The following is a 26,568-nucleotide window of genomic DNA, read 5'->3' on the forward strand; positions in this document are numbered from 1 at the left end:
TGAGCGTGTCTCTTTTTTAATCCTCTGCCCCATCCCAGCGAGCCCACACTGCCCCGGCTGCAGGGAGCCTGGGGGTGGCTGCCCACCCTCCCCAGGCTGCGGTTTCCTCCCTGCTGGCACCTGCCGGCAGTGTCCTGAGGGCACAGCGAACCCTTCCCCTTGGGGAGCCGCTTGGCCCCGGTGCTGGAGCAGGAAGAGTTCCTTTCTGCTGCCCCAGCCCCGCTATGGCAGCACCATGATCTTCTTCTCCAGTGTCTGTGCAGGGAAAAGGACCCTCCTCATCACCGTGTCCAGCTCCTCCAGCGCCAGCTGGGCATGCAGCACTGTTGCACCGTCAGGCTCAGCCACCACCACGTGCTTCAGCAGGCGGTAGAGATCCCGCAGGACGTCACGCAGCACCTGGGCAGAGTGGGCAGAAGTGTCAGCACCTGCCGGCATCTCACCTGCACCCGCAATAAGCCGAAACACAACCCTCTGCGTGCCCCAGCAGGCGCGGTGCTGCCCCTTCCACCAATGCTGCCAGTGCCAGGACATGGCTGCACCACCAGCACCACCACACTGCCCCAGGCGTGAGCCCTGGCCCTCCTGTGACTCAGTTTCCTCACACGCCAGCAGCGCAGTCCAGCACAGCGGCACATTGCGGCATCCCTCCTGCATAGGGGCATGAGGAGAAGCTGAGATCCCCGCTGTGGGGATTCCCGTGGGGAACCGGCCGTTTCCTCCACAGGAGCTGAGTTCCAACACGTTGTTGCTGGGAAGTGGGGAGGGAGGCCACAGCTCACGGAAAAACTGGGCATTTCCAAGTCAAATCAGTGATGAACAACTCCTACAGTTCCCGACAGCTGGCAATGCCCCACGGCACGGCCAAGCAGCTCAGAAGGATGTCCCTGTGCAATGCCCTCTGCCCCGGGAAGGATCCAGCACTGAGGGGGCCCTTTGGTGGGGGAGGCACAAGCTGAAGGTCCCGGTTCCACAGGACTTTCCCTGGAAGCTGCCTGGGAATGAGCCCTGCAGCCCGCACGGGGCAGGGGCTGTCCCCAAGGACCACTGTGCTGGTGCCTGGGGATGCCCAGGCGCCTGGCAGGGGCTGCCCCTGCCCTGGGGACAAGTGGGGAGATGACCCACCTCAGAGGCCTTCTCGCTGAGACCCCGCAGCAGCACCACCACCACATGCACAGCGGCTCTTCGTACCTCCGCCTTGGGGTCCATCTTGGCGATGGCCGTCAAGCAGGAGGTGACCTGTGGGGAAAGGGCAGGGGGGCTGTCAGCAAGGTCAGGGGGACGTGGGGGGACCCAGCAGAGTAGCCAGCCATGCTGGTGGGGATGTCCCTCGGTAGCCTTGGGTTAGCTGAGGATGGGACCCTCGCGCCCAGCCTGGGGCAGCCACACGTTCCCCTGCTAGCACCCAGCCCAGGGGATTTGCTTTTTGCAAGGCACAGGGCACTGAGCAGCCCTCCCTCTGGCAGGGGCCAAGCGGCACGCAGATGCCTTGGAAAGCTTTGTAAAAAAGCAGGCAAGAGTTGAAGGAACCTAATTAAACCCTCGGCAGTGACAGCCGGGAGAATTAGCAGAGCTAGCGCTTTCCCAAAATAGCAGCATGTGGTGCATTGGCATCTCATCAAACGCTCCCGGTACCCCACCGATGCCGAGTGGCTGTGAGCAGGGACTGGGGAAAGAAGCCCACGTGCTGCATCCCTGAAGTCTCCTGACCTCCCTCCTGCTCCAGGAAGCATCCCATGGGGGCACAGACCCAGCAGCTCAAGGTCTGCCGGACCGTGACGCTAGTGGCTCCCAGCAAGCCCCCTCAAAACCCTCTGGGGAGAAGACCCCCGAGAGCTGGGCTCAGCACGCTGGGACCACAGCTCTGGTGGCTCCGGCAGCCGCATCTCACCAGGAGCCTGCAGCCAGGGCGAGGGCCAGGACCCTGCCAGCCATCAGCTGGGTGGTGATAACGGGAAGGGTAACAAGGTCTTGTTAAGCAGCAGGAGGTGCCTCCAGCAGGTACTAACTGTGCCCCAGGTCTCCTCCTGCCGTGGGATTGCCATGGGTGGAGCAGGCACCGCCGCCTGTTCCTTGGGCTATCGCTTCCCAGGATCGAACACGCCATATCTTTAGCTGATTATAAAGCTTTTAGCTCTAAAAATCAGGGCTAGAATTTCCTGTGTTTGCTTCAGGTCCAATGACTTTTATACTCCGCAATATCAGCAAATATCACTCATGTCCTTTATGGAAACCTCCAGGCTGTTGTGTTCCCAGCAGTGAGCATTCAGCAGCCCTGCCAGCCGCTAACGAACCACCCTCATTAACAAGCGATGGCCCCACACTCCCCAGGCAGGGAGCTGGGGAAGGGGCCAGCAGTGCCAGGACAGAGCTGGTACCTCCTGGAGGACGGAGCCCAGCTGGAAGCCGAGGCGCTGGCAGAGCTCGCCCAGGTTGGAGAGGCTGCTGGCCCGCAGCGTGCTGTCAGCGTCCCGTGTGCCCTGCAGGAAGGCTTGGATGAGCGGCTCCCGGTGCTTGAACACCATGTCCCCTGCAAGAGAGAGCAGAGTGGCATGTCACAGGCAAGGAAAAATTCCCAGCCCCTTCCTGCCAAAGCCCCGGCTCCATCAGGAGCAGCTGGATTGGGTCCCCCCCTTGCAGCACTGTGCAACAGCTGGGTGCAATATCTGGAGCACAGCTTGTGCCCAGCACAGGGACCCAGGCGCAGCTCTGAGCAAGGCAGACAGAGCCTCGGCAGGGACCCGCCATGGTGCCAGAGATGAGAACACCACGGCACAGTCCCCCGGGGCGCCAGGAAACCCCAACGGCACACACCCCACAGCAAAGAGCTTTGTCTGGGGCTGTCCAGAACACCCCACATCTCCCCAGCTCCCAGGGGGCCGTTCAGAGGTGCCCACAGATACAGCACACAGAAACGAAGTGTGAAGCCCAAATTCTCACATAATTCAGCCGCACAACCCCCCATGCCAATTAGCACATGGCGGTGCCGCAGATGTGTGAGCCGCCTAATTAGCAGAGCCCGTGACCAGCATGCACAGTCACCCCGGCGCAGGGTCCTCCCGTGCAAGCTGGATGGCTGGTGGCCATGCACCCCACGGCACGGGCACAGCTCCCACTGAGCAGGGGCTGCTCCGGCGAGAGAGTGTGGGGCGGCACTCGCCTGGCAGTAATGGAGGAAAGGAAGCTCTGGCAGGCTTGCCAGCCCGTGAGCTCGGTGGTTTCCTGGTTCTCCCAAGTTCTGGAAGCTCTGAGGTGGGATGCAGGGCAGGAATAAGTTGTGGGGGCAGTGGAGGGACCCCATCACCCACTGCGGCGAGGGGCTGGGGACTGGCCCCTGCACCACTAGCATGCCAACAGCCTGGCAGCACCGGCTGTGTGCCAGGAGGGGACACACTGCATGTGATGGCCAAAGCTGGGTAGGAGCAGGAGAGGCAGCAGGCAGCCACGTCCTTCTGTAGGACCACCCTGTTGTAGCTTCACTCTTCCTACGTGGCCCTCCCTGCTACTAAAGGATGGTGCACTCAGAAGGGCAGGCACGGCTCCTGCATGGCACTGGGTGGGAGAGCTCAGGGCAGTGTGGTGAAGCCAAGGACGGCCACACCGCTTGGGAACACAGCCTGCTCCATGCTTGCACCCCAGGAGTCAGTATGGCAGCCTGAGCAGTGCTGGATGGTCTGAGCATGATGCATCTCCTCTAAAGCCAACAGCACACCAGCCCTGTGCCAGACGGTCACAGAAAACATGAAGCGTTTCCCCTTCTGCAGCAAGCAAGGCACATGCTCCCTGATGAAGAAGGGAAGAGGTCTGCCGTGGTGCACCCAGAGCAGATTTAATGGGTTTGCAGCGAAAGCTAATCGGGTCGGTGGAAGGTCTCCATGAACCCTCGTGCGGTGCCTGGCCCTGCGTTGCTGGATGCAGAGGAATGGCACTGCGTGCTCAGGATGGGGCTGCCACACATCTGGGACGGGGCTGCTGTGCACTTCCAGCCACGCTGCCCACACCGGCCGTTTGCCGGGTGACAGGTGCCTGCTGCAAAATCCCCTCCTGGATAGGAAAAAGCCACTCCAGTGGGATGGCATGCAGGGATGGGGCAGGTGGGAGGCATGGTGGTCCCCAGGCAGCAGGAGAGCTCTGAACCACAGCAGCACTGCTGCACAGAGCAAAGCATTTCTGGAAGTGCTGGATAAATCCTTCCTCTTAAATCCTGAAGCTTTGCAACAAAAACAACTTCATGCGATTTATTCTATAAATATGCAGGCGAGCTGGGACGTGCCAGAGTTGCTGCCTGCGGCAGAGGCACCACGGGGAGCAGGGAGAGCTGCAGCGGAGGCCGTGCCCACCGTCCCACTGCCAGCCGTGCCGCGGGCAGCTGCCGAGGGAACCCCAGCGTGGTGCAGCTGCAGCGCCAAGCAAGGCAAGGGCTGGACGCACGGACATCACCCAGGGGCCTTCAGAGACCAAAAGGCTCTGCCACTGCTCACACCACTTGCTGGAGCTCACGGGGAGATGATGGGATTGCTGGCCCGTAGGATGCCCTGTCCCCATCCCGGCAGCAGAGTGGCACAACCTGGCCCACGGAGCACTGGCCTCGGTGGGATGCCAGTCGAGCTCAGGGGTGCCACCATGCCCAGGGGATGTTACGGTGGTAGCCGTGCCCCGGAGGAGAGCTCCAGCAAGCTGGGTAGCCAGCATGTGGCACAGGCCCCAGGGGAGCCCCAGTCCTGGGTGGCCTGGGCTCTGCAGGAGGAGGTCTGCCCTGCCACGGCTGGCTGGGGAACAAAGCACCCAGCCGGTGACCAGGGACCCTCGCGCAGCTGCCCCGGCAGCAGGGACGTCGGCTGCTGCCTTCCCCCGCCGTGGAGAGCTCTGGCTGCACGCTCCCACTGGCCTGGCCTCTGCTGAGGAATAAGACACGGCGTTTTAGGACATGCCCCAACAGCGGCTGCCGGAAAGGCCTCATCCAGCTTTTACCCCTCAGCCCTGCGTGTCCGGGCGCTTCCCAGCAGCCTCCGAGCCCAGCGCTGCTGGCTGAGGGGACGGTGGGCTGCTGGCAGGGATCACCGCCTGCGCCCGCCTGCCGGCAAACCCCAGCCAGCTGCCCTTCGGCTGCCAGACCCCCCCATGGTGGGGTCTCACCTTTGGACAACAAAAAGCTCCGATGGGCTTTACCCTGGTGGCACAGCAGAAAGCAGCGAGGGGCTGAGCGGTGCCATGGCTGCTGGCAGCGGCCAGCATCGCCGTGCTCACGGACGCGGCTGCAGACTCACCCAGCGCCTGGATGACGCGCATCAGCACCTCGCCCAGCTTCATCCTGGTGATGGCAGCCATGGTGTCCTCCGTGCCCTGCGCCGGGCACCTGTACCGTGCCAGCAGGACAGGCAGGATCCGTTCCGGGTACTCGCTGGAGAGCAGGGCAACGCCTAGGGGGAGAGCAGAAGGAAAGTGGGGGTCAGGGCCAGCATGAGGATGGCACGTGCCACCACTCTGGGCAGAGGAACCAGGTCAGCGGCTGTGCCACCCTGCCACCCTCAGTGCATCCATCGCCCATGGGACCCCCCGCACCACCCCAGTCCCACGACACATCCCACAGCCCCTCTGCGCAAAGTTGCAGCACGGAGGCAGCCCAGCACTGGGCCTGGTTGGGTACCAAGCTGAAAAATAAATAATTTAGCAGTTGGCAGCAGGTGCCCACTAATTGCTGCTGGTTAATGTTCGTTGACTGAGCGTTGACTCGGCATGCCAGCCGTCGGATGCTGCGGGGCTCGCCCCAGGCTGGCCCAGCATTGAGGCAGGCGGGTACTGCAGGTGATGCTTGGGTGCAGTGTCTGGTCACTGCTCCCAGCTCCTGGCCATCGGCCACAAGCTGCTGCTGCGTCCTTGTTCCCAGCAGGGCCCCACAGAACCCCTGGGTTTGCCTGGCCCAGGCTGGGAGCCAGAGCCCGAGTGTGCCCCGCACCTGCCATGTCTCCATGGGGACGAAGAGGGGTGAGACCCCAGACATGGGATGCAGGCTGGGCTATGTCATGGGGCTGCGCTGGCTTTGCCATCCCTGTAGAGATGCAGGCTGGGGCCAAGCACCAGGCAGGGCTCTGGCAGCACCGGGCTCCCTGGGTGGCGGGTGCCTCTCCGATGGGGAAAGGCAGTTGCTCTCCAACGAAAGAGCGAGCAGCAGTGGTTGCCCTGGCAGTGCCAAGCGCTGAGTCACGGTGAGCCCCAGCTCCCCTGCCCCCCGGGAGCAGCCGCCTTCACCTCCAACCCCATTCCCCAGTTATCGGAGGGCGCCCAGTGTGGCTTACCCTCTGCAAGCCCGGGCACATCTGATGGGGCAGCCACCTCTCCTCGCCAGAGCCGGGCTCTGTGATAACCAGCAGTGCCAGAAAAGCCAGCTGTGGTCCCAGCCCCAGCACAGCTGGCTGGAGGGCAGGCTCTGCCGATGCAGCAGGGAGCCCAGCCGGGGCAGTGGGGAGCCCACCTGGCACAGCTGCCAGCACCACGCATGGCACACCACAGCTACCGCTGCCAGCGCGGCATCAGCTGGGTGAGTCACCGCCAAGGAACCGCATCAGGGTTAATCACGACTGCAGCCAGGCTGTGAAACACGGAGGCAGCTGCACAGGGTGTATTAATCACCCCTGGATGGTTGAAGCATTTGTGTTTCACCTGCAGGGCAAGGACAAGCCCGTCCCACTCAAGACCATACAGGCAGAGGGAAGCACGCTGCCTGATAAGCTCCTTTCCCGGCTGCTGCTGCAGGTTACCTACCCAACGGCAGCCGGGGTCCTGGCAGCACCAGTATCGCTTTGGGCCATGGCAATGGCACCTCCCTTCCACGCAACCCGGTGTACCGTGACCTGCCGTTGCGGCCATTGCTCCAGATGCCCGTGTCATCCTGGGTGTGGAGGCACCTGCCTGCGAATCCCAACAGGCAGCTCGCTGCCATGGGGCTGTGCTGAGCATGCTGGAGCAAGTGTGGACCCAAGGGTTTCCCGGGAAGTGGTGTGAGCAGCAGCCACACTTGGTGCCCCCAGCAGCAACTCGGCTGGGGAGGAGGGCAGCCAGCAGTAAGCAGAGTGGCAAGCCGCTCCCCTGCCAGCCTGCTGCCCTCCACCTCCCGCCTGCGGGGCCAGGATCAGCACCAGGGCTGGATGTGTGCCTGCCAGTGCTCTCCCCTCTCAGTGGGGCTAACAAGTTGTGAGGCCATGAATCGGTGAACCAACTTGGAAAATGCTTCCATGGTTCCACATCTGCACGGGTGGCTGGCACCGGTTGGTAGTTACCGCCTTGGCCATGGGGATGGATGTGGCAGAGCCCTGAGGGAGCAACAGTGGGTCCCCATGGCCCCCACACCTCTGCCAGCCTCAGCTGAACAGACCAGCAATCCAAAATGTTGGCCAGGTGCAGGGCCAGGGGGCCAGGGCTGTGCCCACACCATGCCAAAACAGCAGCCCCAGGCCGCTGACACAGACCTGGCACTGGGATGGTGACCAGATCCTGGGTGTCCTCCAGCCAGGGGATGCCCGAGGGTGAAGCTGCCCAGGGTGCCCTTGCCTCAGGCTCTGGCTCCACCAAGGAGGCACTTGTGGTCTGGGCAGATCAGCAGTTTGGTCAGAGGGTAAATGAACTCATTATCCACTGAGTAAGCACAGCTGGGAGATGAAGCCTGCTGGCTTTGGGAGCGCAGCGCAGAGCCCGCATGCAGCTCCAGACACAGTCTGGCAGAGCAGGAGACGCCGAGTCCCCAGTCCGGCTGCAGCTCCGCTGCTCTTTGCTCTCACTGCCCAAAGCCTCCCCAGCACAAAACCCTCTCCTACAAAGCAACAGCACTCACCTCAGCCAGGCATTGCTCACCTTGGATGGCTGAGAGGTAGACGAAGGCATCCTCGTGCTGCAAATTCTCCAGGAACACCTGCAAGGAAAGGGGGAGCACCATTGGCAGCAGCCCCACACCGGGCTGGCAGTGGCGCTCGCCTGGCACCATCAGCCAACAGTGATGGCAAGGTCGGAGGGCACCGACAACACGGACTGTCCCCAGCCTGCCAGCATGCTCAGCCCCAGCTCTGCACCACGGCGCAGGACAGGGACCGCGGCAGGAGCCTGGTACCTGCAGGAGTTTCTCCTGAAGCTGAAGCGCTTCGGGATCCCGCTGTGTGATCAGGCTGGCGAGGTGGCGCAGGGCAGCTGCCCGCCCTGGGGGCTGGGGGTCGTATGCTGATACCAGGATCTCCTGGAGTCCGGCCGGAGCCGGGCTGTCGGCACAGGGGGCTGGAGCGGGACCCACAGCACCAGGCTCGTGGCACATGCTCTGCTCTTCGCTCCTCTCCCTGGGAGCTGAGGGGCTGCTGCGGCTGTGCTGTGGCAGCGTCGGGCCACTCCCTGGGCCTGGGGGTCTGCCAGGGATGCCAGCAGGGCTCTGCATTCCCATCCCTGGCTTCTTCCCCAGCACGCCGTCAGCAGCGGCACCCACTGTCGCAGGCGAGAAGGCGCCGTGGGTGCAGATGGCGATGCGCAGGTCCGCGGCCAGCTCCTGGGTGAGGGGATCGGGGTAGGTGCGGGAGAGCTCCTCCAGCAACGGCACCAGCCGCTTCAGCACTGCAAAGTCACTGGATTGCAGCTGCAGGGGGGAGAGAAGCTGTGCTGGCACCACCACAATGGAGGTTCGCGCCCTGGATGCTCCTGGCAAGGCAGGCAGGTAGCCCAGGGGTGCGTGAGCCCCAGGGACCATTTTGTAGCCCCAGGGCAGCGCCAAGCTGGCCACCTTCCATCCCAAGAGCCAGGCTCCCGGCACCACAAGCTCCTCTTGACAGCCATGCCCCATGGCCCCAGCGTTGATCCCAGCTGCAGCATCTTTGGCAGGACAGAAGCCAGCAGCAGCCACGACTGCATCAGCCTGGCCCCACGGTGCTGTGGGAGAAGGTGGGAAGGACAAGGGCCCAAAGGAGAGCCGCGTCCACGCGGGATCCTCTCGCTCAGCATCACGGCTGTCAGGGACATCCCTCCCACCACCTTGCCAGCAGCGTGTGGGGTTTGCCTTCAGCCCTGCCTGGAAGGAAGCTCCAGGCAAGGCAGCTGCCATGGTCTGGAAGCTGCAGTGCCTGAGGAGATGTTCCTGCCCTACCCTGGACTTAACTCCTACAGCAAAATCTGGGCTGTAAGATCCGAAAATTGATGCTTTAGCAGAGATTTTAGGGAGCTTTTGGATGATTGCATAAAAACCTTGGCTATTGAAACCCAAACAGCTTTGCAGCTGCCTCCAAAACCTTCTGTGTTCAATTTGCCAAGTTAAGTTGTTCCCATTAACGCCAGAGCAGGAGCAGCGCTTGCCTGGGAGGGGGCCCATTAGAGCCACAAGACTCTGGTTTTAAGTTTTCTCCAACTAAATAATGTTCTTTTCCCAATGTTAGAAATTTAGCAATAGACACAATAAATTATCTTTTTCCATTAACAGTTGGATTTTCCTTTGGGCAAGTCTGGGAATGAAGCAACCCCGGCAGCTCAGTGATGTAAATGCAAGCTGGAGTGATTGCAGCGCGGTAATGAACATGCGGTTGCTCCCCGATGGCAGTTCAGCTGACGCCGTGTAACAGCGTAACGAAGCGATGTACCGCTTCTACAGAGGATTTGCAAGAATGGTACAGTGCACTCCGGGAAGTTTGCTGCGCTCCGGAGATGGAGCCTGTGGATGTGTAGGGATGCAGAGGGTGTAGTGCTGGTATTTAAAGATGCCGTATGTGACTGCACTGCTCTGTCAGCACCTTCTCGAAGGAGATTTTGGATTATAAATTAATTAACCGAGCTCTCAGGGGTGCCCTGCCAGGACCAAACCCTCAGCCAGCGCCCCGGCACCACTCCAGGGGAAAAATAATATATAGATAGATATATTTACACAGACACATACAAGCTGGGACTGAAGAGTGACCCCAACCCAGGGAGCACGCTACCGGCTGCAGCACCCCTCGGTGCCTGGACGGTGCCCAGTCTCACCCCTCCCCACACCCAAGGCCGCTGAGCACCCCAGCTTCGCCCCCTCACCTGGACGGCTCCGCCCAGCATGGCGGCCACAAGCCCCATGGCCATGGCGAGGGTCTGCGCCTCCGCCGCGGTGCCGGGGCCCCGTGCCGAGCTGACGCAGGCTCGCTGCAGCGTGGCTGCCACGAACGCCTCCACCTGCCAGTGGAGAGCATGGGGAAGAACAGTTAGAAGGGGGGATCCCCAGGGTGGTCCCAGGCTGCCGCTGCCTGCCCCTGCCCACACCTCGGGGTACCCGCCGCGGCCGCACACTCTTTAGCTCTCGCTGTTTCTGCATCTACTTACTGAGCACAAGCCTCTCTCTAGTGCTATTTCGTACAAACCCTTTGTGTTGCCCTATTGTTGCCACCACCCCAACCTTCCCCCTCAGACCCATCTCAGTCACATTTCCAGCACCTTCCCAGCTCCTCTGCCATCCCCCTGCTCAGGTGAGGGGGCTCAAGCAGCACTGGGGAGCCCCAGTTAGCTGTGGGACAGCTGGGGTGCTGGTGCATCCCAGCTGGGGATGCACTGAGGATGCAGGTGGGAGCCTGGGCTCCTACTGCTGCTCTGAGGGTGCTGGAGCCCCCGAACCACTGCCCACTCTTCCAGCAGTAGCACAGACAGGCTGATTTCCCGGGATGGCAGACCCCCGTCCTGCACTGGGCTGTCTGAACTGGTGGGTAAGGGTTTTGGGAACAGGGCTTGGAGGGTGGCTGAGCCAGACAGCCCAGTCCATCAGCTGCCATGCTCCAGCACAGGCTGGGCAAGCTCACACTGCCTGTCTGCCGCAGCCACAGGACAAGGTGACAGTTCTTCTTGGCAGCAGAAGCCCCTGTGGGGGCTGCAGGAGCAGGGGTAGGCAGCCCAGCACCTTCCCTGCCTCCTCTGTCCCTGCTCCACCACTGCGGTGCTCTGGGACGGGAGCTGGGAAGGCAACCCAGATGGATCCGAGAGGGAAGACTGGGGTGGTGGCAACAACTGGGAAACTTGAAGGGTTCGTGTGAAATTGTGCTAGAGAAAGGCTTGGGCTTGGAAAATTGGAGTAGAGAACTGAAAAGAGAGCGAGAGCTAAAGAGCACATGGCTCTGAGAAGGCACCGGGGCTGCAGCCAGCCAGCATGCAGCACTGCAGTGACAGCCAGACACGGAGCGAGCAGGGAATTAGCGTGGCTCAGACCCACTCCAACAAAAAGCACGCCTGCCTGCACTCCCCGCGAGCGCTGGGGCATGGCACAGCCCCTTCCCTGCGCCGGCTGCTCCCAGCCCTTGCCCAGGACAGCTTCACAGGGCTCCAGCTCCTGTCCCACGGCTCCCCAGGACCAGGCGCCATCTACCCACGCGCAGCTGATGCTTGAGCTGGGCCATTTACCACAAGTGTCACTCATTTCATGATTTTGTCACAATACTACTTTTTTTTTTTTTTTTTCTCCTCCAAACCCCTACTGATCCAGGCCTGGCTGGCATCTGCCTTCTTGACACAGACGTGTTCGACCCCACAGGCTTTCTGCCTTTCTAACAGACGCTGAAATCAGTGAGTTTATTTTCTCCATGCCTTTGCCAGCTGTGCTGGCACCGCATGGCTCAGGGCAAGCTCCCCGGCTGCAGTGGCACCCAGCCATGCTGGGATGGAGCTGGATCAGGGTCACTTCTACGTAACAGGCGTGTTGCAAAAAAGGAACTATTTTGCTCCTGCTTTGGAAAACACAGTATGAGGGCAACAAGGTACTATATTGCACCAAACCCCACATTTCCAGCCTCCAGGGCACAGGCACTGGGTGCAGGCAATGTTTCCTCACCAGCAGGAGAACTGATCCCTGCCAGCTTCATTAAGCACATCCCTACTGCAGGAAGGAGGGAGGCTGGCTGGGAGGGGCTGCGGAAAAGGCTTCGGTACCTTCTGGGCTGATTAGTCCAGAGAAGAAATGCTACCAAAGAGTAAGAAAGTAAAAACAAGTGTCAGAACACCTGCTCTCACAAAACAGTGACACACAAGCTGAATGGATTGAAATTATGTTTAATGCAAAAACTAGAATCATCATGAATAAATAATCAGTAGATAGCTACTGAGAAAAACAAAGAGTAAAAAACACCCCAAAACCAATAACTAATCCAGAAGGGAAAAAACCCCACCTTAATCTGGAAGGGTAAAAAAGCTTGAAAAAATAAACCACCGGGGCACATTTCTGTCTCATGCAGAAGGAAAACATCCTTGGGGTATCAAGGAAATCACATCAATCTCATGAAACTTGGTTGTGAGGGTGAGACAATGAAAATAAAATAAATTGCGCAACTGCGGGGGTCCACAGCTGCTGCCATTACTGGGGTCTGGCTTTGGGATGCCCCTGCTCCAACCCGATTAAGCACAAAGCCACATACCAGAGTGCCCACAGCAAGAACAAACACCCTGAAGGAACCTTGTGCTGCAGAACCTGCTTAAAATCAGCTCTGCTACTGCCTGTCCCAACCCGAGGGAGCCCTGCCTGAAATACAACCCCCAGGTGGAAGTATAATGGCTTTTTTGTCTGCGTTTTTTTTTATACGAGACTCACGACTGGACCCAGAAACCTGACAAAATCTTTCCCCGTTTTCCACCCTGACTTTCTGACCCAGGGAGTGGAGCCAGTCCCGTGTGGGTGGCTGCAATGGAGAGGCAGGTGAGGACAAAGCAGTGCTGGCTGCGGCTGCACCGGCGGGCGCTGCAGTGACACCGGCTGGGTCCCCTCTGTCGCTGCAGAGCGCACACAAAGACTCCTTTGTCCCAACAGAGAAAAGTGAGGAAACCTGTGCTAGCAGCGACTGCCTCTGCTCAAGCCAGTCAGTTAACTGGTATAACCAGGTCATGGAGTTAAAGCAAAAAAAACCCAAAAAACCAGGATAAGGAAGTTATGATCAGCCAGGGAATACCATGCTGCCCTCGGTGCCCAACAACCTTCCCGACCTGGCATGGCGCAGGACAGTCAACCTGCTTCAGCACTGCTGCACTGTGGGCTCAGGGCAGACAGCAGTGCTGTATTTTAACAATCCTTTCTGGTACCAGGTTCAAGAAGACCCAGTTTGTCTTTGAAATGACAATATTTAATAAATTCGGCAGCTGTGTATTCATGAAAACATGGAAAAGTGACAACTGTATAAGCACAGTCATGCCAAGCCTGATGACCGGACATACCACCCGGTGTGGGCACCCCAGCAGCAGAAACCAAAGAAAAGCCACAAATGGCCTGTTTGGGGACCAGAGAGCAACACCGCAGCAGCGGTGTCGTGCTGTGTGGGTGGCAGCCCAGCCACCGCAGCTCCTGGAGGTGGCTACCGAGATGTGCCAGAAAAAACAGGCACCAACGCCACGGACAGGCAGCAAGCACTCGCTTAAGAAGTCTGTCGGGTACAGATGTCTTTAAGCTTTGTTAAACTTGGGAATAAATTTTGCTTAAAATAAAGATGAGATGCTGCTAAGTCAGAGTTTTGATTAACACACAGACTACTCTCTTGGCTTTCAATACTCAACCATGGACACAAATATGGAGACGTCTGCTGGGCTGCTCCCTCCTGTCTCTGCAGCTGGCAGTCCCTCCTGCTGGCACCGCATAGGATGGTGCCTTGTTGAGACACTTGCAACTGAATCAAACTGCTTTTCCTGCGGACGTTCTAGCTTTCTCCAGCTGTTTTTCAGCCATTGTCTCCTTAGAGCCCAGTGGCCCAGAGCTTGCTCTGCCATGCACTCCAGCTGCCAATCCCCCAGGGCCTTGCCATGACCAACCTGAGCAACATCTGTGAACACGGTGTCTGAGACGCTCTCACACAGTGTGGCCACCAGCTGCAGGACCTGTAGCTTCCTCCTCTGCCCGGCATGGTACTGCTCCAGCTCCAGGAGACTCCTTCCAGGTTCCACATCCGAGTTCGAAGTCACCTCGTCCTCTGCAGCCACGTGAGTCAGCGCCTGCCAGGAAAGAAGCACAGGACACAGAGAGGCAACAGTTAAACAGGCCAACTGGTGCCAGGAACACTGTGGTCACCACACCAGTGGTGCTGGGTACAGCAGACCTTTGCCAGACCCTTGCAAACCTCTGTCCCTATGGACACCGCACAGAACACTTCTCCTAGGGCCAACTGTCCTCTGGGCTGTGAGGCTCGCCGTTTCTGCTCGCAGCCTTGCTTTTGGCAGTGGCTGCTCACAAAGACACCCATACCCTCCCATCCCCTTTGCAGAGCTCATGCTGACTCCTCACGTGATCAGGACCTTCCACTCAGTACATCAAGGTCTCTGAGAGCTGCCCACAGCTCCTGGGTGTCCCACCTGTATCACAGCAGTATCCCTACACCCAGGATGCTGCAAACCCTGTGTGACTATGGGCTAGGGCTTCACCTGCCAGCAAGGGCACAGAAAGCACAGCCCAGACCAGGCAAGGACAGGAGGGAACTACAGGGGCTCTTTCATGATCAAAGGAAGCAGGTGCCAGGGCCCCTCTGCTAGAGCCAAGGAAGCAACAAGGATTACTCACAGCCTCAAACACACCATTAAACTTCAGGCATGCTCCTGTTGTCAAAAGAGCCTGGGGGAACAAGGGTTAATCTTTGCAGGGACCAGGGTTGCCTCGCTCTCCTAGGCATTGCTGCCCAACACATAGCAGGACTGCTCCACCGCATGCTGTACTCCGGCTCAGTGCTCCGGAGGCATGTACAGGCCGATCGGTCTCCCTTGCCATCTGCAACGCAGACCACCTGGCCCAGGGAAACCATTCCCACAGATGTGCCCCAACCAGAGACTTGCCTGCCCTCACCTTCAGACAGCAGATGAAGAAGTCTCCAGCTAGACCACTCTTCTGGCAGTGAGACAAGAGCTCCACCAAGTCCTCCACATGGCGCTGCTCGGAGGAAATCTTCTGGTAGAGGGCCTCATCTTCATCGCTGAAACAGATCACTGTGTCACCCAGACCCTCTCCAGGGCTGGCTCTAAACTACTCCACGGCAAGGTGAAATCACACTTCTGCCTTCTCTTGGAAACTTTCCTTCACAGCACTACCACAAAGCAGAAGCCTGGAGGCAAACTATTGCTCAGTTCATTTGGTCTACGTACGTGATCATGCCCTCAGTTTATTAAGTAACCTGCATTCATTAAAGGAGTAACATTAACAGAAACCATGAGTGCAAAACACATGTTTAATCCAGCCATCCTATGAAGAACAGGATTAGCGCTGGCTAATTCATGCAGTGGTCATAGCCATAAAAGTAGGACAGACCCAGGCAGAGCCAGGGCTGTTAAGGAGTAATTTGAAAGTATACCCAGTTTAACCAGCGCAGACCCCAGGGCAGACCTTCTTCTAATTCAGGTCAGGAATGGATTGAAATGAAACCAAAGCAAGTGTATTTGTATAGGGTTTCATTACAGGTGCACACAGCTCTGGGCACACCCACCCCATGGACACTCCTGGGCAGGAGCTGTGGGCTCTGCCTGCTCGATAGACTGCCCTGGGCTCCTACCTGCCAGCTAACAGCTACCCCTCTCTTTAAACCAAATGTCACACTGCTGAACAGTCCCGGTTTGCACGGCTGGAGTCTAATGGCTGTAGTTTATTCCCCACATGCCACAGTCTGCCTCTACTTTTCGAGACCATCTGCAAGAGCAGGAGGGGAGTTGAGTCGCTGGCTCTGTGACACTGGCATTGCTAGAGCCCTCGCTGCGATGGTGCCACCTGTGCCCGAGGGATTCTACTCGCTCCATGCAGCGTGATCTGCCACGAGCCAGGCTCAGGCTGGAGGGTGGAAGTTAAATTTGAGGAGCGCTAAGACTGATGAAGCATGTCCCATTCCCAGACACCTTGCAGGCAGGACTCAGGAAAAGCACGCAGGTAGAGCACACTGGTGCTCAGACAGAGCGTGCTGCTTTTTGGGCTGGGAGTTAGAGCTCTGTGCCACGTACAGGGAACCCAGAGGCTGTGTGGAAGCATCACCTGCCCGAGCTTGGCACAGACAGCTGGCTAGCTGGGGCGGTGGGGGGATGAGGCTGTGGTGGGATGGCACCAGGAGCCCCACACTCGCCTGGGCTCTCCCTGCCAGGCATGCTGTGAAAAGCCCTATGAGCTGAATGATGCCTGGGGACCGCCCCCCACACCTGGCACTGCCCCAAAAGCACTCACCTGACGGTCTCTTCCACTGCAATGGTGGCACCACCCTCACTGCCCGCACAGAACCGGCACCGTGGGTGGAGGACGTGCACACTGCTGTTCAGCCCTGCAAAGCCTTCCAGCACAGACAGCGACACATCTCGCTCCGACTTCTCTAGGAACCACAGCAGGATCTCCTGGCATGGGGAGCTGGCAAGGAAAGAGAAAGCAATGGTGACCTTTCTCTGCCCGCTGCACCCCTCCCTGCACACCAGCACTACAATGAGACCACACATCTCAGGGCAAAGGAAAAGACAGGAGTGCTCTGGAGTGACCACGGGCACTCCTTGGGATGTGCTGGCTGACAGCTCTGGCAGCTGAAGGCATTTGTGCCAGTTTATAATGGGATCAGCAGCACATCCCGTCCTTCTGTGTTCCCAGATGGAAGGATTTTGGTCCTTCAAGATCTCAGCCCAGCAAGGAAGGCAGCACTCTGTCTGAACAGCATGTCTGTATAAGGACAGCCACTTCCACGCAGCCTCAGCACACCCTGCCTGGTGCTTCACGCCAATGTGACAAAGCACAGAGCTGTCAGCTGTGCCAAGGAAAGAGGAGGAAGGAGACGGGGAGCACTGTAAGGTGGCGTGGGAAATGCCAAGGAAAGATGCAGGTTAATGAGGTGGAGTAGCAGCGCTGTGCTGTGCCAGAGGTCTGGAAACCTGAACACTTCCAGGCAGCTGTGGTTTTAGTTACCCCTGCCAAATTCCTTTGCAAAGAGAGCAGTGACTCTGATCACCCAGCAGCAGTGTTAACTTGGCTTGTTCTACAAACTTGCCACAGCACTCGCTACTCTTTGAAGTGATTAACGATCTCTTTAATAATAGCAGAGGCCGTGTCTACACAGACCTTTTAGGGAAACCCTCCAGTACCCACATGCCAGCATCACCAAACTGTAAACCCACCAGGAGTGTATTTACTAGGCTGGCCCAAACACAGGGGAGCCCAGGGAAAGCCTGGGAAGAGAAAGGAGAGATGACAGCCAGCACCTGGTCACCACTGTCCCTGACACCACAACTGACACACGTGGTGCTTACCATCATAAGTCAGTTGCGGGGGGGGGCTGGGCACAGCATGAGGGACAGCTGCCAAGAGGCAGGTCCTGTATGTGTTGGAAGACAGTGATCTCAGATAGGAGAAGAATGATTTTCTATTTCCAAGAGCCAGTGCTCGAGTTGTTTTATTCAGTTTTTATCCTTTTTCTAGATCCCTTCGACACCCAGCCAGGTCCCAGCACCACCGTTTCCATCCACAATCACAGCCCCTGGTCTAGGCAGGCACTATGAGTTAAACTGCACTCTCAAGGCTTCCACAGGGCATGCTTGCCTCTACACCGAACATTCTGGCTTCGGGGAAGACAAAAACTAAAGCAAGAACTGCTTCCTCAGGCACAGATCATGCCAGTAAGGTTGTGTACCATGTGTACACCTGCAGTTACTGCCTACTCTGAACCAGAGCTCATGAGGATGAGAAAATTCGTCTCGGTTTCTGTACGTGCCCATATAGAGTATGTCCTTTGGAGGTGGGCAGAACAGAGAAGATGAAACCCTAGAAGAAGCTGTGCACAATCCTTCCCTTACCGTAAGTATGACACATTCTGCTTGGCAAAGGAATAGAGGGAAAAAACCACTCCCAGGACTGATTGTAAGGATTGCAGCAGCAGGCTCGAGCTGTCATTTCCAACCACATACACCTACGGAGAGAAGGGCAGAGGGAAGAGTCTCAAACACCTGCATGGAGCAGAGGGAAGGCAAAGGGAAGGACAGAAAGCATGTCTGTGTGCAGAATGGCTGCCACCAGAGAGGATGGCAGAGGGTTTTCAGCCTCGGTTTCTTTCAGTCTGGAGCCTGTTCTCCCTGATTATGCCATATTCTGTATTAAAAGCAGCCTTCAGCACCACCTTTCTCCTAGCATTTGCTTAACCACAGCAGGGCTCCAAGCTACAGGAACACTGCAGCCAGCTATTCAGGAAGTCTGCTGCTTAGGGGTAAGGTCTTGCATTACAGAGATGCAATAGGCACCTTTGAATTAGCAAATCTTTACGGAAATACTGCACCTAGAGCCATATCTCAAATACAGAGATCAGTCCCTAGCAGGACAGCTGGGCTGATGTGTGCCCAGTTAGGCCGCAAGGGCTCTGCAGACATTGTAGGGCCATGCACCTTCTTCCTGTCTCAGGCAGCAGCCTCCCAAATTACCGTCAATGCCCTCCACGAAATGAGCACACCCTTCCCAGGAAAGCCACTGTTACCAGCTCACTGCACACAAGTCCTACCTGCTGCCCACAGAGCACAAGAAAACCACTCACCGGAGTCTTATGACATTGTATTTCCTTTTGAATCCTTTTAAAGGAACTGTCCACAGCTAAAAGCCAGGTAGGATGCTTTCAAAGTCATAATGCTGGGAAAACTTGGTCTAGAAAATAGTTAAATACAAAGCCTTGTGCAGCTGGACTCAGGGTTTACTCAGGGTTGTTGTGTTCAGGTCCTCGTTTTAGCAGGCTCTATCTCCCCGCCATAGCTTTTAGCTTTGAAAAAAGCTGGGTACAGGCAGCGGTGGTGAAGTCTTTTCAAAAGCTCTCCAAGGGACTTCCAACTGTGTCAGCTGACGAACTACCTGCTCGGAAGATGCCGCCCCTTCACACCAGGCACCAGGACACTCCCCACACCTCTGACCTCCACAGCTGGAGAGCAGTCACCTGCTCCAGGGCTGGAAGTGCCCTGGGGACAGACCAAAGAGCTCTTGCCTGCTCCAGGCAGTGTGACAACCCAGGTAGGAGGGAGATTGTCCTGATAAAGTTCTGCCCTGCTGTATTGATGCAAACAAACCTTTTTTCCTGTGCTAATCCCTGTGGAGCCATTCTTCCTGACCAGAACCTTTTCTACACAAAGCCTCTCTGATGAAGCCCCAAGGATGGTTTCTCACTCAGCATCAAATGACACTTGCTAAGCAAGAAACCCCCACAAATCTGCAGGCTGGAGTCTCCATCACTAATCTGGCTGCTGTCAGGCCTCCAGCGCTATGTCATTAAGGAGGGATCCGCCCCAGACTCCCCCAGCACTCGCATTGTGAACAGCAGCCACAGAGCAGCCCTCCAGACTGGTCTCTGCCTGCCAGCTAGTTACAACAGATCATTACTACGCAAAATACTACAACAATCACAGCATTTAAGAGCTTAGCCTGCCTAGGGGCATGCCAGTGAGCAAGTCACCAGCTTCTTAAATTTTAATTCCTGGGCTGGAGGTGTCCTTCTCAGTTGGAACACAGCAGAAAGCTGGGCTGCTGTCAGGGCAGGCAGTGAAGCCTGCAGCACGGCACTGGTGATACTGGTGGGAACAGCAGAAAAAAGGAGCTACGAGGGAAGGTTTCAGAAGAGAGGCCTCCTCAAAAAGCCCTGTTCCTTCATAAGGAGCACAAGGATGTACCCCACCTCTTCCCCAAATGCCAGAGCCAAGACTGACACTCCCGAACACCCCACTTGTCGCTCCAAGGGACCCCTTGCAGGAAGGAGCTCTGCAGAAGGTGCTAAACCTGCACTGTCTTGCCCACAAGACACTTCCTCTAACACGGAAGGTCTGTTACTGGCAAAGCCAGAGCATTTCCCTGATGAAACCCGAGTTTCCTTTCATTTTCTGAGCTTCAGCAATCCCTCCTGCTTCGGCAGCCAGGCACACAGAGCAGCGCTGAAGCCCCACAGCTGCCTCCAGGTACTGTGCACCAAGAGCAGCTCCAGAGGAAGTAGCTGGACACCCAACAGCAGCGGAAGGACTACCCACCCACAGTGTTAAAATTTACTTCATGCACACAGAAACCCATGTGTCACACGGTTCAGCTCAGAATGGTCCCTGCAAAACAGGATACTCATTTTTCTTTATTATTTTCTTTACTTATTATCAATTTACTTTTACTTGTCCAACACAACTAGAGAGACTGTAATGCCTTTAGCCCCCAACAGAGATCAGCAAGGGAAGATGAACCACTGGGGACACCCCACAGGGACCAGCAGCAGTGTCCCCCCTCTTTTTGGGACACCTGAGGTGAGGACACAGCCACTAAGCATCTCCCCATAGTTGAGTTGCTTCCCACCCTCCTTTTCTCATACCTGCATGCTCTCGGCTTCCTAACAACAGCCACCAGCACAACTGCACCAGCTCTCCCACCTCTCCCTGTGGCTCTGTGAAGCCTCAGGGATCGCCTTCACTCTTTTTCACCCCAGTGACAGCCCACCAGCCTCAGAGCTGCACCGAATCTGCTCACTTCTTAGTGCCCACTGCAAATGCCTCACTGCCAGCTGGCTGCACAACCACCGAGCGATGAGCCAAGAGTCGCTGCCAAGCTGTCCTCGCTGCAGGGCTGAGCGGTCCAGCACAGCCGGCTGCTTGCCGATACCTTGGTGCCCTCTTTTCCAGGTCACTCATTCAGAAGCATTTTGGCCCGACACAAGAGCTGGCTGCTGCCCATCCCTCCACAAGGGGTTAATACTGCAGGAGCTGTAGAAAGACTTCCAGCTCCAGCACTCTGACTCAGGCTGCCCTCTGCAGACCTCAGAGGCAGGGAGAGCAGCTCCTGGCAGGTTCTCCCTCCCACGAACCTCCCACCAGGCTCAGCATGAGCCAGATTATCCACACCCTACAGGAAGGAAACTGAGGCACTAAGAAGAGGGGGACCAGCAATAGCTTGAGAAGTGAGCTCAGGCATCCTCTGAAGATTCAGTGCTTGCAGGATTCCCTACAATCCATCCTTCCCTCTGACCAGCTGCACAACTCTGACACTGGAAGGTGTGGCATCACTGGAAGGTGAGTGGAATCGTCTCAGACTGGGATCGACAGCCTGAGGCTACGTGTGCCAGCCCAGTGGTACTCCTGGCTAGGACCTCCTGCTGGCCATGCTGCCTGCTCTACCATCACAGCCCAAGTCCTGAAGCTGCTCTGACAGCAAACCCAAATGCAACGAGCCTGTAGAAGCTGCACAATTTAGCAATGCTCGCAAAGACTTGCTGCAGCTCGCGGAGAAAGAGGATACGAAAGCACCATGGAGACTCCTGGCTACCAGCCCACTGCTCAGACTCTTCTTTGACACACCAGAAAGACACTGGGGAAAAAATAGTCAGCAAGAGCTCACTGCCATCTCACAGAACCTTTTGGGGTGAGAACACTTGAATGGGTTTGGGCTGTGCCTCTGGTATTCAGCATAAAGCTGCAATCCTGCCAGTGCAGCGCTGCACACGAGGTTATTCTGCGCAGCTCTTGGCCTCACCTCAGCATCACGACTGCAGGACACAGATTTTTCTCATGGTCTAACACACACTGAACTGCTCAGAAAGGCTCAAACCAGATCTTTCTTAAGAGTAGTCTTCTTGCCTGCTCTCAGGCCTGAATCAAACGCGATACCTTGAGCACATCTTCCACACAGCTGCTGAGTTCTGCCTCTGTCACCAGCACGCTCCCTGCTGACAAATCTTCCACTGCTAGCTCTGAAAACAAAAGGCAGAAATATCAGCACCCCCAACATGCAGAGGAGCCTCCAGCAGAACAGCAATCCCCCCATGCCCAGCACCAGAAAGCACTCTTGATAGTTCTCTTGCCTTCCCTCCATTCAAGGCAGCATGGGAACCAAAAAGCCCTCGTTAGCTGTGCTAAATATCACTGCAGTGTTGTAAACTCCGCAAGGTTACAAGCAAATCAAAACAGACCACAACTTCTTGATGTATTATTCCCCAGAGAGCTGCTCGGTCAGCGTGGGGAACCGACGACTTCCATCCGGAAGCCCAGAACGAGACTGTCAGACTGGGAAAGTTTCCCAAAGAGCACATGGCAAAAGCCCCACGACTTGGCTTTTACACTATAGTAATTTGACTCAAGTGCTAGGAAATATGGTGCACCCAGTCACACAGACATGCTCACAACTGACACAGCTGGGCTTGCACACTCAGCGCCCAGCCACTGACCCACGAAAATTCTGATGGAAAGACAAAGATCGGCGAGAAGAGAAACTAGACTCTTTCCCCAGTCTGGGGCTCCGCAGAGACCAGCTGGTACCTGCTGTCTCAGAGCATCGCAGGAGCGGTGCCAACAAGGGCTGGAGCAGGTACTTCTGTGCCAGCTGAGGGTGCTCTTTCACCATGGTGAGCAGCGTCGTGGTGGCCACTCGCTGGAACTGGCGTGCTGTCAGCTTGTCCTGGATGTGCAGCAAGTCCAGAATCTGGAAGGCACATCCACGATAAAGGAACAAAGATCAGCAGTCCCTCAGAAGAGGGGCAGGCTGACACCTTGCAGCCAACAGCAGAGTTTACAGAGCCTCCTCTATGCTGCTTTGCTGGACGCTTGGCACAACATTCCACATATGGAAGGGCCGGTCTTCTTCCCGTACGCGTTAACGCAGGATGCATTTCTGGGCTCAAACCAAGAGCCTGCACTACTCCTATAGCCAAAGGCTGGAAGCGAGAGCTCGACAGCAGAGAGCTCCCTGTAGCGCAGTGCTGAACAGCTCGCGCGATCAGGCAACGCCATCCAGCATTTCAATCAAATATGGAAAATTCAAGAGTAGGGTAGAAACACATCCCACTGCCAGAGCAGCAGAAAAACATCTCCATGTTGTCCTGGCTCAAGCCAGGTCACGCTCAAGCAGAAGTGACAGTACTCGGCACTCTCCAAGCTGGGAGCTGGCTCCACATTCCCAGCCAGAGCCAGCGTGCCATGGGGAGGGGAAGAGAGGGACCTACCTGGGGGCATACCAGTCTGTAGTAGTCCTCGAGGGAAAGGCACTGCTGTGGGCAGGAAGCCAGGATCTTTGCAACCATGTCACATTTTCTCCAGTCCACAGCTGCTGCTTCAGCACCAGCGCCACCTGCTACACCAGCAGAAAGCCAAGATCAGCTCAGACTGACAGCAAACGACAGGACCAGTTTTGGCTGACGCCAGATGTTTCTGGCCAAAAACTGGGTTTCTACCTTTTACTATTCTCTTTAAACCAAGCATCTTTCAGAAGACACCTTAACTTAATGATAGAAGGGGAAAAATTATTGTCCAAGACCTTTGATAACGGGAAATAACTTCTGCAAATAGGCATACAAGAGAAAATGCGGAGGGAGGTCATGCTTGGACAGTGTCATCAGGTTGGTATTGGCTGGAGGAGGCTTTGGCACTAAAAACTGTGGGATTCAGCTTTTATAGAGCAACAGTTTCCCTCCGTGGCAGGCAACAGAGAGCTGAGAAGCAAGACTGCCAAGCCCTGGAGAGGAACAGGTCTCACTCCACTCACGGCTCCCACCAAACCGGCACCCACACAGCTCCTCAGAACAAACTGCACTCCGTACACACACAGGGTGCGACCCCATGGAGGCATAAACAGACTAAATGAGCTGAGAGGCTTTCAGTCTGGACCTCAAACGTGATGGTGTACTCGGAACCAAAGGCATGTACAGTTGAAGGCATTCACCATTTGGGAGTTCAGCGTAGCCAGAGGCAAAAGCTGAGCGAGTGTTACACAGCTTGGCCTGACAAAAGCTGTTTCCCATTTCAGTGCTCTGATGGCACTGTCTTTCCCGGGCCTCTCGTGGGATGAAACGTCTCAGACACATCATCACAGTCTCTTTTAATCTGCAATCCTGGAAGCCAATAGCAGCGTTAGAGCACCCTACTCACCGCCTGTTCCTTCCATGATGCCCCGAACCACAGACTGAACCCCGCTGGGTCTCATTAGCCTCTCAGAGAGCAGCTGACCACAAAGGCGTCGCAGCCACGCTGGAGCCCGCACAAGGGCCGGCTTTGTTTCTTCCCCAGGAGAGAGGGGACTCTGAAAGGAAACAAAGGAGCAGGGTAAGGAGAGTATCTGCACACTCCTGTGCAAACCCCCACTAACAGGCAAACAGCCTGCACCCTGCCCTGCAGGACCTGAGACCAGACAGGAGCACAGGACAGGGGAACATTTTAAATAAATCGCTTCTTCATCCAGTGGCACAAAGCAAATTAGGGCATCATGAGAGAGGCCAGCCTCCCCAGAAGCATCCCCTCGTGCAGAGTTTCCCTCCTTTAATTAAAGGCTCTCAGGGTCAGGCAGCAGCTCCCAATGCCGCGTTACTAAAACAGTGCACAGGGGGCTTTGGGGACACGTTGGGTTTGATGCAGGTAAGGGGTCTGCAGCAGTGACCCCTGCCAGGACCCAGCATGGAGCCCTGGGCAGTGGAGACAGCCCTGTGAGCCTGCAGGCTCGCTGGTCGAGCAAAGCAATCCCCCCCAGACAGTAAAAACAGCACAGCTGTCCAGAGGTTGCCAACCCACAAAATGAGCGATTCGAATGGAGGTGCTTGCTCAGACACCCTGAGGAGCAAGGCAGGCCAGCACCACTGCGCTGAGGGGGATAGAATAGAATAGAATATTTTCAGTTGGAGGGGACCCACAATGATCATCTAGTCCAACAACCTGACCACTTCAGGGCTGACCAAAAGTTAAAACGTGTTATTAAGGGCATTGTCCAAGTATCAGCTTGGGACGTCAGCTTGGCTTTTGTTGAACCAGGAGTCTCCTGCTTTTGAGCAGGAGAGCCATAGCACACACTGAGAGAACGGCCCTGCACAAGCAAGCGCCTTGCACAGACCCTCTGCAGCCTGTGCACATGGGACAGCCAGCTTCTGCCTGCTCAGGAATCGCGTGTGGCTCCAGCCAGAGGGTCTGTGTGCAGCACTGAGTGTGCCTAAGCCAGCAACCCAGCGGCACCTGTGTGCCCACCAGCAGTTCCTCTTGCCCTGACCCCAAACCGTGACATGGCAAGTGGGCACGCACCCACCCACAGCACCTGCCTGGAGCCAGGACATGGTGCCTTCCCTAGGGACTTTCTAAAAACAACGCTAAGATTTTGCCGCCTCCTCCTCCCTGCTGCCATGAAGCAGCCTTTGAAACGGCCACCAACAGCAGCCAGTGCCGAGGCAGCACCACTTTGCCCCTTCAAGTGGAAAGGGGCAGGTTCTGGAAGAGAAGGCGCTTTGCTTGGCCAGGTGCAGCGGGTGTAACTACTGAGCCAAGGCAGCACGTGCCGCCGTGAGAGCCCCGGGTTCAGCCACACACCCCCGAACAGTGGGGCCCGTGCCGCTGCCGTGTGAGCAACATGCGCCGAAGCTGCTTCACTCATGCACTCACACGGCGTTCCGGGATGGGGCTGCGGCACTAAACCAGTTTTTAGGGCTTAAGATTTCTGGGAGAGTGGCAACGGTACCCTCAGAGCATGGGAAGGCACGGCCCCAGCACCATGAGTGGTACGTGCCCTGCACCGGGGATGGCCGTGCTGCCGAGTACCTGCTTGGGCCGGCCCTGCAGGACCAGCAGCTCCCGCACCGCCAGTGGCTGGTAGACACGGTCCAGGATGTCCCGCAGGGCCTCCCGGCACCATGCTCGCTCCGCTTCCGGAACACCCTGGAAAAACAAACCCCAGGGCAGTGAGGAGAGCGTGGCTGCTGGCACTGGACCCGATGGCAGGCCGGTGCCCCTCCAGCCCCTCTTCCCTCGCACGGGGCCGGCAGCCCCAGGCAGGGCTTGGCACATGGAGCCCAGCATGGCCGCAGGCTCGGGTGAAGCTGGCGACCCCGACATGTTCCTGGTGGGGCTGGGTGCCCGTGCCGGCACCGGCCACACCGGGGGAGCGGGAGGAGGGGGCCCACGGACCTGGCTGTGGGCGGTGGGGCCGTGGCCCAGCAGGCAGAGGCTGGCGAGGAGGAGGCCGAGATGGCGGGCGAGGAGCGGGCTGCCCAGCGCGGGGTGCCGGGCCACCTCGGTCAAGGCGGTGGTGGCGGTGAGGAGCCGGGCCCCGCAGATGGCCGGCAGTACCGAGGGGGACGCGGGGGGGCCCGGGCGCTGCCCCACACCCGGTGGCAGGTAGGGCAGCAGGCCCAGGCCCACGGCGGCCCGCAGCGCCCGCGCCACCGACCGGCCCTGCGCCACGCTCAGCGTGTCGGCGCTGGGCGGCGGAGCGGCCCCGGGTCCGGGCCCGCGGGCGGCGGGGACGGCGGCGAGCGCGGCCAACCGCTCCCTGAGACACAGCAGCAGCGCCAGCAGCCCGCAGGCGACGGCCCAGCCCGGCTCGGCCTCCGCCGCCGCCCCGGCGGCCAGCGCGGGGCTCCGGGCCAGCACAGCATCGCGCAGGCCGCGCAGCGCCGCCCAGCCCGGCTCCAGCCGCAGCCTCTCCGCCAGCGCCGCCGCGTTGCTGCGCAGCGTCTCCGGACGCAGCTCGGGGCCAGGCCCGGCCACAGCATCCCGCTCACCGGGCCCGGCGGGCGGCCGCAGCAGCAGCTCCAGCGCCTCTACCACCCGCTCCAGCTCCGTGCCCGTCTCCGGCCCCGCGCCGCCCGCCATCTTGGCGCCGCCGTGAAGGGGCGGGGCGCGGCTCTCCGCCGCCATCTTGGGGCGGTCGGGCAA

General features: G+C 57.9%; 1 protein-coding gene across 11 annotated transcripts; it reads right to left on the bottom strand.

Annotated features, from left to right (window-relative positions):
- On the bottom strand, positions 1–26,537 carry TANGO6 (transport and golgi organization 6 homolog). Of its 11 annotated transcripts, XM_056361212.1 has the most exons (18): positions 25,819–26,537; positions 25,453–25,569; positions 23,806–23,956; positions 22,884–23,011; positions 22,201–22,363; positions 21,553–21,635; positions 17,743–17,855; positions 16,139–16,315; positions 14,783–14,909; positions 13,762–13,941; positions 10,030–10,164; positions 8,102–8,611; positions 7,849–7,906; positions 6,763–6,909; positions 5,268–5,420; positions 2,379–2,530; positions 1,126–1,239; positions 1–399 (listed from the first exon to the last, which is right to left on the bottom strand). In XM_056361212.1, the coding sequence occupies exons 1-18, from the start codon at positions 26,503–26,505 to the stop codon at positions 223–225; spliced, it is 3,372 nt and encodes a 1,123-aa protein (XP_056217187.1). In that variant the 5' UTR covers positions 26,506–26,537; the 3' UTR covers positions 1–222. The 11 variants fall into 11 exon arrangements, 8 of the variants coding, with proteins under 8 accessions (XP_056217187.1, XP_056217188.1, XP_056217190.1 ...); XM_056361213.1 differs by lacking the exon at positions 6,763–6,909; XR_008825773.1 differs by lacking the exons at positions 1–399; positions 1,126–1,239; positions 2,379–2,530 and adding exons at positions 2,546–3,247; positions 3,395–4,898.
- Between the last annotated feature and the right edge of the window lie 31 nt (positions 26,538–26,568).

This window comes from Falco biarmicus, chromosome 15, assembly GCF_023638135.1.
Source record: "Falco biarmicus isolate bFalBia1 chromosome 15, bFalBia1.pri, whole genome shotgun sequence".
Taxonomy (NCBI): domain Eukaryota; kingdom Metazoa; phylum Chordata; class Aves; order Falconiformes; family Falconidae; genus Falco; species Falco biarmicus.

What these genes read in the sequence shown, in the direction of transcription:
- TANGO6 (XM_056361209.1), bottom strand. Translation starts at nt 26,505, where the DNA reads ATGGCGGGCGGCGCGGGGCCGGAGACGGGCACGGAGCTGGAGCGGGTG. An exon ending in CAGAATGTGTCATACTTACG is followed by an intron (nt 16,316 to 17,742) that starts GTAAGGGAAGGA and finishes TTTCCTTGCCAG; the next exon opens with CTCCCCATGCCAGGAGATCC. An exon ending in TGCTGGGCGGAGCCGTCCAG is followed by an intron (nt 8,612 to 10,029) that starts GTGAGGGGGCGA and finishes TCCCCCCTGCAG; the next exon opens with CTGCAATCCAGTGACTTTGC.